Source organism: Harmonia axyridis, chromosome 2 (assembly GCF_914767665.1).
Source record: "Harmonia axyridis chromosome 2, icHarAxyr1.1, whole genome shotgun sequence".
NCBI lineage: Eukaryota > Metazoa > Arthropoda > Insecta > Coleoptera > Coccinellidae > Harmonia > Harmonia axyridis.
In genome coordinates this window covers 3152666-3163908 of record NC_059502.1, presented here as the reverse complement: position 1 = coordinate 3163908, position 11243 = coordinate 3152666, and the positions used below count along the sequence as shown (strand labels likewise).

Here is an 11243-nt window from a genome sequence, read left to right as displayed (position 1 = left end):
CAGATAAGGAGTGACGAATGTTGGCATCAAAACAAATGCATCAGTTACAAGGCGATTTCCGTTAATCTTATTGATGTTCTAAGATATACTCATTCCTAAAGATTAACTATAGGCTACACAGAAGCTTGTTTGGCAAAAATCGAATGAAAAAATATTTTCTGAGACAATTGACTTAAGAAAATGAAGAAAATCAAACCGTGTAGCATTGAGTTAATGAAGAATACTTCTACGATAAGTTGTTGAGGGAATCGGTACAATTGATCATAAAACAAAACGAAAAACTAAATAACCAACAGTTTCCTTGATCGTTATCAACAAACAACCTGTACACATTCTTACATAGTCCGACAAACGTCTTTTAAACGAATACATTGCAGCTCCAACCTACCACGCTTATAAATCTACTCTTCAGCCCATTGATAATGCAAACACTCAATAAAATTCGCAATAAATAAGACTCATTACCAGGGAAAAATACGAGATATTGACAATAAAGCTTATTAACGGCTCGTTTTAGCGCTTAGTATTTTATTGAATCGGGCGTTTATACACCCAATTACATAACGCAGTGTACTTGGTGTTCCGAATAAATTTGTTGCTGTACCAACCACATGGGAACGGTTACATGTCCCATGACGTGTAAACCGTTCGGAACATATGCCGTCCATATAGTTTTCTATGCCCTAGGAGCGAAAATACGCCCAGGCGTATTTTTGCGGTAGATAGTGGGGACAAGAACTGACCCACCCTGGATTCCAATATGAATTCACGTTAAGTCAGTTTGAAACCGGTGTTTTAGATCGTATTCGAGCAGAAATTGAGTTTTGGTCATTATTTTGATGACGTGGTATTGTGATCAAGGGCACAGAGGAATTTACTGAGGCAATAGCATCCTAGACTTTACATTTTATAAACAGCAACAGAATGAACATATTGCATATTAGGTCCCGGTCTGTCGCACAGATGGCAATGCTTGTATTAAATCTATATGATTTTTAGTTATTGCCAACCTTCAAACGATACGTGTCAAAATTTGACAGCAGTCCGAACATTAGTTAGTGAAATATTGCGTCGTGAGTGTAACTACTTTTGTTATTTGAGAAAAGATGGAAAAAAAATTCGTGTGTTTATAAAATATTGCTTTTTGAAGGGAAAAAATACAGTTGAAGCAGAATCTCGGCTTGATGAAGAGTTTCCGGGGTCTGCACCAGAAAATCAACCATCATGAGTATGTTAAGGTAAGACGTGGTGAAATGAGCACCGAAGACGGCGAACGCAGTGGGCGCTCAAAAGAAGCTGTCACCGACGAAAAAATCTAAAAAGTTCACAAAATAATTTTGAATGACCGTAAAGTGAAGTTGATCGAGATAGCAGACATTGTGAAGATATCATCTGAATGTGTACATCATATCATTCACGAATATTTGTACATGAGACAGATGTGTGCAGAATGGGTGCCGCGCGAGCTCACAATCGATCAAAAGCAACAACGTGTTAATTATTCTGAGCTGTATTTGAAGCTCTTTAAGTGCAATAATTTGCATTGCATTTTTGAAATTAATGTATGAATTGATGATTTATTTTAATTGCAATAAATCTACAAGGATCAAATATGCAGATAGTAATCCACTGAAGTTCTGTATTCACCTATACTCATTTCCTTGAATGAAATAATAGGAATGCCGAATGGAACACACTCACACCATCTGGCTCTGTGACCGCAAAACCATAGACAACCCTTTCTAACCTCTACATCTCCCAACCAAACGTCAACAATCCTGAAAATGTCGTCGATACGTTATCCCATGATATGCATCTTTATACTATGCTTAGTTACCTCAGTGACGTTAATATCCTTATTTTATATGCTGTCTGGAAAAGGCAGCCAACTGGACATCGGATGGTTCCTCACCAAAACCTCTCCCTACATGTGGTGTTCCATAGGAGTTGGATTTTCGGTATCCTTATCAGTCAGCGGCGCCGCCATCGGGATTTGGACCACTGGGGTCAGCATAATGAGTGCTGGCATAAGAGCTCCAAGGATCAGCACCAAGAATCTGGTATCCATAATTTTCTGTGAAGCTGTGGCTATTTATGGAATGATAATGGCTATAGTCTTGACCAGCAACTTCGTTGAGATCACGGAAACTTCTTTGAAAAATCCGGAGATAATGCAGAATAATATGATGGCTTCCTATTGTATATTTGGAGCTGGACTGACTGTAGGTTTGGTTGATTTTTTTTGTGGAGTGTGTGTGGGAATTGTGGGTTCTGGGGCTGCTCTTTCGGATGCTGCCAATAGGACTCTTTTCATTAAGATTCTGATAATTGAGATTTTTGGCAGTGCTATAGGGCTGTTTGGATTGATTATAGGGATTTATCTGACTTCGAGGATGAATATGATTTTGTAAGTTTGATTGATGTAGATTTATAAGTGTATTTAAGGTGAAAAATGTGCAATTAAGATATCTGATAGTGAATTTTAGTGAATTATTTCCCTCAAAAATTCATACTAGTCTGTATGAAGATTTTTCAATGTTAATATCGAATTATTACACTATATGTTGAATTTACTTTCGATGTTGTGAATATTTGCCCAGAATTAAAATAATTTCAACTATGACAATCAAATTACTACCTTTGTCAACCACAAGTTGAAGAAAACTGTGATAGTGAGGCAAAAAACAGAACACTAAAAAGTTTTCATACAATCAAGATACTCTATGGAATGATATTGAATTGAATATTTATTTATTCATTCTTTGAAACCACATACTGTAAAAGGTATAGGATATGTCTCAAATTAAAGGGAAATAAGTAAGAAAACATCTTATGTAAATTGATTGATCACTTAGGTATTCCCCAACACTGTAAAAAGCTTTCTGTCTAATTGATCTCTTGATCTGGTTTATGACAGAAACTTTATTCATTCAAGAGGATGCATTCATTATTTATAATTCCCTCCATAAAACTCTTTATACACATCAATATGACCTCAGCGAAACCGAAATTTGTTGCTTTCTGGTGAGATAATTGCAAGGAGCACAATACGATGCGTTCTGCAACAAAGGTGAAGAGAAAGTATGAGGGAATATCTGCCAATAACAATAATTGACCTCCTGAGAAATTGAAAAAAGTAATAACAGGTCCGTCCCAATTATCGCTGTTAAAATGAAAACTTCGTGATACAATACCCATATTTTATTATGAAGGGTCGTACGTGAAATGTCATGTCAATACTGACTCCAAGAAATAACAGGATGAAGGATGTTATTTGGGATTTTCAGCTAACTTAATCAAATACACTTTCATTCTTGGTAATAGTGGAAAGTTTGAGTGTGTTGGGAGCTTGTTAAAAATGAATTTAATCCAGAACTTGTAATGCAGAATGAAAAATACCAGACTACAATACATTATCAATAAAGTCATCAGTCAATATTGAGAAAATAGTTCCACTTACAGAGCAAGACAAATAATTTTTTATAATCAAAATATGTCAGTCACCGGAATAATTTAAACAACACTATTAGGCCAATTGACAATTGAAAAGTCTCCGGTCTGATGCACAGATGGCGGTGCTAGTATTAAATAAATGTGATTTTAAGTTAGTACCAACCTTCAAACGATACGTGTCAAAATTTCACAGCCGTCCGACAATTATTTTGTGAGAGATTGCGTTGTCAGTGTAGCTACTTTTGTTATTTGAAAAAGATAGAAAAAAATAATTTCGTGTTCTGATGAAATATTGTTTTTTGAAGGGAAAAAATACAGTTGGAGCAAAATCTTGGCTTGATGAAGAGTTTCCGGGGTCTGCACCAGGTAAATCAACCATCATTGATTACTATGCTAAGTTTAAACGTGGTGAAATGAGCACCGAAGACGGCAAACGCAGTGGACGCCCAAAAAAGGTTGTCACCGACGAAAAAATCAAAAAAGTTCACAAAATAATTTTGAATGACCGTAAAGTGAAATTGATCGAGATAGCAGACATTGTGAAGATATCATCTGAACGTGTACATCATATTATTCACGAATATTTGTACATGAGAAAGCTGTGTGCAAAATGGGTGCCGCGCGAGCTCACAATCGATCAAATAATGATTGTTAATGATTCTGAGCAGTTTTTTAAGCTGTTTAATTGCAATAAACCTAAATTTTTGCGTCGATATGTGACAATGGATGGAAGGCTTCATCATTTCACTCCAGAATCCAATCGACAATCAGCTGAGTAGATTGCACACGATGAACCGAATCCAAAGCGAGGAAAAACACAACAGTCAGCTGGCAAGGATATGGCATCAGTATTCTAGGATGCTCAAGGTATAATATTCATTCATTACCTCCAAAAGGGCCAGAACATCAACAGCGATTATTATAAAACGTTATTGGATCGTTTAAAGGATGAAATCGTTAACAAACGTCCCATTTGATGAAAAAAAAGGTGCTGTTTCATCAAGACAATGAACCGTGTCAAAAATCAATGAAAACCATCCTCAATTTGGAAACATTGTTCTGGCGTTAAAAGATTCATGATTAATTGCAAAACCTTATTGAACAGAAATGTCAGTTTGACATTCTCAACTGTCAACCATAGACAACAACCATCGAAACTTTTCTTAATTTTGCCATTGCCTGCTACGCCGAGTTGTGCTACGCTCGGATCGTTCACGAAAGCGCAAATTCTCCCGACGCTCATAACTCCAGTCACTCTGTTTGAGTTGTTAACAAACGCAATCCGTTTCCTGCCTCTTCTTTCTCTCCCGTATAGCGCAATTATCGTACTGCAAACGGCATCGGCGATCGCGTCCATTCCGTTAAGTTATCGGGCATAAAGCATCTATAATAAGAAACGTTACGATATCATTACCGACGATAAGATGAAATTAGTTTTCGATGTATCATTATATCTAAGTCGAGATCATGTTCTGCGATCGCAACGCAGAGGTTAGCACCGGTAATTATCGTGCGTGAGCTCGGTTCACTTCTCGCTTATGATGGATGCGGGGAACTGGAACAGAGGCGTTATGGGCGCTACCATCTCGTGGTGCCAGGTGAGACGCCAACTTTTGTTGGGTGTTTGACGGTGAGAATCGAATGCGAGTTTCGAGAATTTTTCGTTTTTGGATGTTCTCGATAGTTCCCGAGAACTGTGGGTTGTTATGTGTTCTCGCAAGTTCTCGAGAACTTTTGGTTTTACTTGTTCTCGCAAGTTCCCAAAAACTTATGGTTTTGGCGAGTTCTTGGCAGTTCTAAAGAGCTTTTGGTACTCATTTGTTCACGACATTTCTAGAGAACTGTTTGTTCTCAAGTGTTCTCGGAAGTTCTCAATAATTATTAGTTCTCACATGTTCTCGGAGTTCTAGAGAACTTTTGGCTTCCACTTGTTCTCGCAAGTTTCCGAAAACTTTTATTTTTTACGTGTTCTCGGCAGTTCTAAAGAATTTTCGGATTCCATATGTTCTCGTCATTTCTAGAGAACTGTTAGTTCTCAAGTGTTCTCGAAAGTTCTCGAGAATTTCCAGTTCTCACATGTTCTCGGAGATCTAGAGAAATTTTGTTTCACGTATTCTCGGCAGTTCTCGATAACTATTAGTTCCTATATTTTCTCGGCAGTTCTCGAGAATTTTGGTTCTCACGTGTTCTCAGAATTCCTCGAGAGCTCAAGTATTTCGGAAGTTCTCGAGAATTTTTAGTTCTCACATGTTCTCGGAGTTTCAGTGAAAATTTGATTTTCAGGAGTTCTCGACAATTCTAGAGAACTGTTAGATCTCTAGTGTTCTCGGAAGTTCTCAAGAACTTTTAGTTCTCACATGTTTTCGGAGTTCCTGAGAACTTTTGGTTTTCACTTGTTCTCGCAAGTTCCCAAAAACCTTTAGTTTTAACGTGTTCTCGGCAATTCTAAAGAACTTTTGGTTCTCATGTGTTCTCGACATTTTTAGAGAACTGTTAGTTCTCAAGTGTTCCGGAAATTTAGAAGAACTTTTAGTTCTCACATGTTCTCGGAGTTCCAGAGAACTTTTGGTTTTCACTTGTTCTCGCAAGTTCGCAGAAACTTTCTCGGCAGTTCTCGACAACTATTAGTTCTCATGTGTTCTCGACAGTTCTCGAGAATTTTTGGTTTTCACGTGTTCTCAGAATTTCTCGAGAACAGTCATTTCTCGAGTGCTCTCGGCAGTTATAAAGAACTTATAGTTCTCATAAGTTCTCGGAGTTTCGTAGAGAGAACTTTTGGTTATCGCTTGTTTTCGGCAGTTCTCGACAACTATCAGTGTTACTTATTCTCGGCAGTTCTTGACAACTTTTGATGTGTCGTCTCCATGGAAGTTCTTGAGAAGTTTTGGTTCTCACTGGTTCTCAGAAGTTCTCGAAAATTTTATAAGTATTCTCTAGAATAAGATTAGTATTCAAGAGAGCTTCTGGTTTTCGGTCGCAACACTTATTCATTACTTTAGTGATGATAAGTCAGGTATTTATAATTGATCTGAGTTTTGACATTATTTTGGATGTAGATGAATATCTATAATAACAATTTAAAGCTCGTCGAGAAATTTCATGTGACCATAGAAAATCAAGAAAGAATATTGAAAATAGGGAAAATACTGAAGTAGCAGCGGGAGCTTTTGTCTCGAAAATTTCAAAACAAAATTCAATTGATCGACTGTGCCAGCACAAGATCCCTTCAGAATAAAGGTCAAAACCGCCATAAAACCTGCCAAAATTGCAGATATCTTTCGATCGCCAAAATTGATCTCGTCCTAGGCATAATTTATTAAAACGTGACGGTGTTGACCCAAATAGGCTCCCAGATGAACAGCGGCGTCCAAGGGCTCAAATTATCGTAATGAACTTTAATGATTGGACGTAGCCTGTTGCTTCGGTAATCCATGTAATAAATATCAGCGGGGACAGCTTAATTAAGTAATATGATCACCGGAATTGGAAATTTGGCAAAGAGCCATTATCCTGCGAAATAATCCTTGTATACCACCGTATATTGCACCTGAAGTTTGAGGGGTTAATAACTAATTTCACCGAAGAAGAATGATTGAACTGGCAACGCAGACTTGTTGAAGTGAAATTATGTTGAACAGTTCTCATTTTGAAGGGTTTTCCAATAAGAATGTTAAAATTTGATAGGGTTATATTATAATCGAAGGGCGAACAGCTTTGGGAAGTCATTGTACATTTCATGGAAAGTCCTGTCAATTTGTGTATGATTTATGTAACTTTTATTTCTTTTTTTATATCACCTGGATGCAAGACGAAACCTCATCATGTTTCTAGTCTAGATCAGAATTTGATCTTCAGGAAACGTTTGTATTCGTTCCCGCCCGAAAATTTTTATGTCCAAAATTTTCACACAAATTTCAAATGCCTAGACCAAAAAAAAAAATAACAAATTAAAGCTCACATGTATGGGGAGTTTATACCATTCTTTCAATTGATATGATTACGTAGATCACTGAAAGGCTTGAAGTTGGGCAAATAGTACACATTATTTCAGAAATAATTGGTTATAAACTGATATTTTGGAAAAAAATTTCGATAATTTTCTCGAGGCTGTCTTCTCTTCTGGACTTAAGATACGTACTTGAAACCTCATTATGATTTAGATCATAACTCGATCATCAAAAAACGTTTTTATTTGAGAGGTCGGTGACGAATATTTTAAGAGATAAAACTATTTTAGTGTAGATATTGAATTTTTACTGATTTTTTAAAAATTTCGAGTTGAGTTTTCTCTCAAACTGTGAGTTCTACGAAAACTCGATAGGTTGTGTGGAAATTGACGATCTCTCATTAGCCAAATTCCATTAGACAAGTTATCACCCAAAAATTTTTATGTCCAAAATTTTCACACAAATACGCAATAATAGAGCTTGATAAATCAAAAAAAGTTAAAGTTCCTTCATGGGGAGTTTATACCCTTCTTTCAATCGTAATGACTACGTAGATCACGAAAATGCTTGAAGTTGGGCGATTAGTTCAGAAATAATTGGCTATAAACTGAAATTTTGGAAGAAATTTCGATAATTTTCTCGAGGCTGTCTGCTCATCTTCATTCAAAATACTCTATAGTTAAAAAGCATTAACTTATCCTGTATGAGGACAATTTTCATCATTATCTGCATCAGAAATGACCGTTTAACGCATCCTCAAAGGAAAAACTGGCCCTTAATCCGACCCCTGTCGAACACCACGACGCGACGTCCATAATCAACAGCGAAAAACCAGGTCTCAATCCAATATGTAACGCTCACATTCTCAGCATTTTCGTTCCGCGTTGCTATTATTGAATACCATCTGAAATATTCGTTTTTTTCCTCGAAAAATCAGAAAGTTACGCTCCATCCAGATAATCGAAATTCCATAGGCGCATTCATTAGACGCGACAGTTTTTGCCCGAGGAATTAATGTGCGAATAGGAGATTTCTCTCTAACGAATGAAGCCACATATCGTCATCTAATGACTGTCAATAACTGACATCACTCTGAGACCAGTCCGAGATTTATTGGCGTTTTTCGATCGATTTAGACACGGGTAATGGTCCGATCTGAACGGAGATGATCTCCGAACACGAGTTTATCGTTTCGCGTTGCATTATGGTGCAACGTTCCCATGGCTCGTAGACGACGATGATGCGATCGTAAAGTTTCTCTATAAATGAGCGTTTTTAATTAGCCGGAAAATACGGAGTTTACGCAGGGGCGGATCGATTTATCTAACTGCTATTTAGAAAAAATGTGTTGCGTTTACTAGAATCCGGTGAAAAGGAAGAAGATTTTTCCATGAGCTTAATTTTTTTAATGCACATATAGAAAAAGGTGCAAAAGGGTATAATGACTTGAGAAATTCAAGAAAAACACTGACCAAACACTTAACTCGATGAATCTCGGGCTCAACCAGTAGAAACACATTTTGTCGTAAAAAATCGATAGCATATCCAGTCCGAAAATTCGTTGGAAAAAACTCCTTAAAGTTCATACTCTATGATATACAGAGTGATTCACCGGGATGGCCTATTAGAGATTTATGGAAAACTGATCATAATTTTGAACTGAAAATTTCCATATTGAGGTTTGAGACAATGATCTTTCTCTCTAAACAGATCTCTACAACTCCCGGTTATACCGGAAACATTCTACTAAAGCGTGTTTTTTTAGAGCTATAGAACTTCAATTGCGATAAAACAACGATGGATTATTCGATTGACACGAATGTTATTCATCCGCAAGATAATCTTGTGGCATTATATTTTAAATATGATTTCTGGCATATGACCGCTACGGCTGGCTCGGATGTAGTCCAATATGGACGTCCATTTTCAGATGACTTTTTCCAACATTTGTGGCCGTATATCGGCACTAACACGGCGAATGTTGTCTTCCAAATGGTCAAGGGTTTGAGGCTTATCCGCATAGACCAATGACTTTACATAGTCCTACAAAAAGTAGTCTAGCGGTGTTAAATCACAAGATCTTGGAGGCCAATTCACAGGTCCAGAACGTGAAATTAGGCGGTCACCAAACGTGTCTTTCAATAAATCGATTGTGGCACGTGCTGTGCGACATGTTGCGCCGTCTTGTTGGAACCACAGCTCCTGGACATCATGGTTGTTCAATTCAGGAATAAAAAAGTTAGTAATCATGGATCTATACCGATCATCATTGACTGTAACGTTCTGGCCATCATCGTTTTTGAAGAAGTACGGACCAATGATTCCACCAGCCCATAAAGCGCACCAAACAGTCAGTTTTTCTGGATGTAACGGTGTTTCGACATACACTTGAAGATTAGTTTCACTCCAAATGCGGCAGGTTTGTTTGTTGACGTAGCTATTCAACCAGAAGTGCGCTTCATCGCTAAACAAAATTCGCTTATGGAAATCGGGAACAACGGCAATCTTATTTTGGGCCCATTCGACGAATCTACACCTTACTTGATGATCGTTTGGCTTCAATTCTTGCACTATTTGTATTTTGTAAGCACGCAAACCAAGATCCTTCCGCAAAATCTTCCATGAAGTGGATGGACACAGATTCAATTCCTGTGCTCGATGGCGGATAGACTCATTCGGGTCTTCCTCAATGCTACGCTCTACAGCAGCAATAGCTTCTTCTGTACGCACCGTACGGCGTCTCTGGGGATGCGAGTTATCTATAAGAGTAAACGTGGTGCGAAAACGTTCCATGGTTAATCGAAATAACTGCTCTGATGCACGATTTTGTCGACGATAAAATGGACGAAATGCGCGATACGCATTCCGCATAGAACCATTATTTTCGAAATGAAATTTCACTATTTGCAAGCGTTGTTCAGGCGTGAGTCTATTCATGATGAATTACTAAACCAAACTGAGAATAAATCACTTGACAGATGTTATATCGGTCGCCATCTTAAACAGTAATGCCAACTTAAAGTTATATACCTCGAAAAAAAACCACCCATTATATCGCAAATTGACTACTTTGTAAATTCGCCCAATCACATGATGGAAAATATGAATTATTCGTGTTTTGAAGCCTTGAATGAAGAATTGAATATCATATTTCTTTCTTCAAATTAATCATTAATCATTACTAAAACAATATTTTATAAGGAACTAAATACATAGAACAAATAGGAGCCTATTTTAGGGATGACGCTGCACCTCGAGATACATCTCACGACATATACACGTCCTTGCCGCTTGTAGCCGTACCCTAGTATACAAATACCCAGCAATTCCACGAACACTTTCACCACCGGTCAAAGACGAAAAACGCCGGTTTCTAATTGGGTCACTAGTGCCGACGATACAACATAAAGTGCCCACATGGTATCGTGGGCACCTTTCCTATATTTCTTCCTACCAAATGGGCATAACTCAACGGCTTTAACCAGCTAAATGATTGCATACAGGTGCATTATTCACAGATAGATGCAAATTGAACCCACTATCGAAGGAATATTATTATTATAGTGGGACGGAATTATTGCGGCAATGTAAAGATATAATCCAACAACTTTCAATAACAGCTGCAATGAGAAATGAATTATCGTTAAGTGGCGATTTTTTTTTAGCTTGGCGAAATTTATGAACAAGTTTATGTTGGTTGGACAAGTAGAGAGGTTGATTGATTGTACGCCCACGTGTGACGGTGGTAGATTGTCTTGTTGACTGTTTTATACGTTTGTCGTGGTTTCTATAATGTTGTGTTTGGAGGGTTTTTGGTCGTGATGCAGGGTGTGGGATATTGAG

General features: G+C 37.6%; 1 protein-coding gene across 1 annotated transcript; it reads left to right on the top strand.

Annotated features, from left to right (window-relative positions):
• The first annotated feature begins 1765 nt into the window (after nt 1–1765).
• Nucleotides 1766–2582, top strand: LOC123672634 (V-type proton ATPase 21 kDa proteolipid subunit-like). The gene has a single exon (XM_045606821.1). The coding sequence runs from the start codon at nt 1785–1787 to the stop codon at nt 2409–2411; it is 627 nt and encodes a 208-aa protein (XP_045462777.1). The 5' UTR covers nt 1766–1784; the 3' UTR covers nt 2412–2582.
• The last annotated feature ends 8661 nt before the right edge of the window (nt 2583–11243 follow it).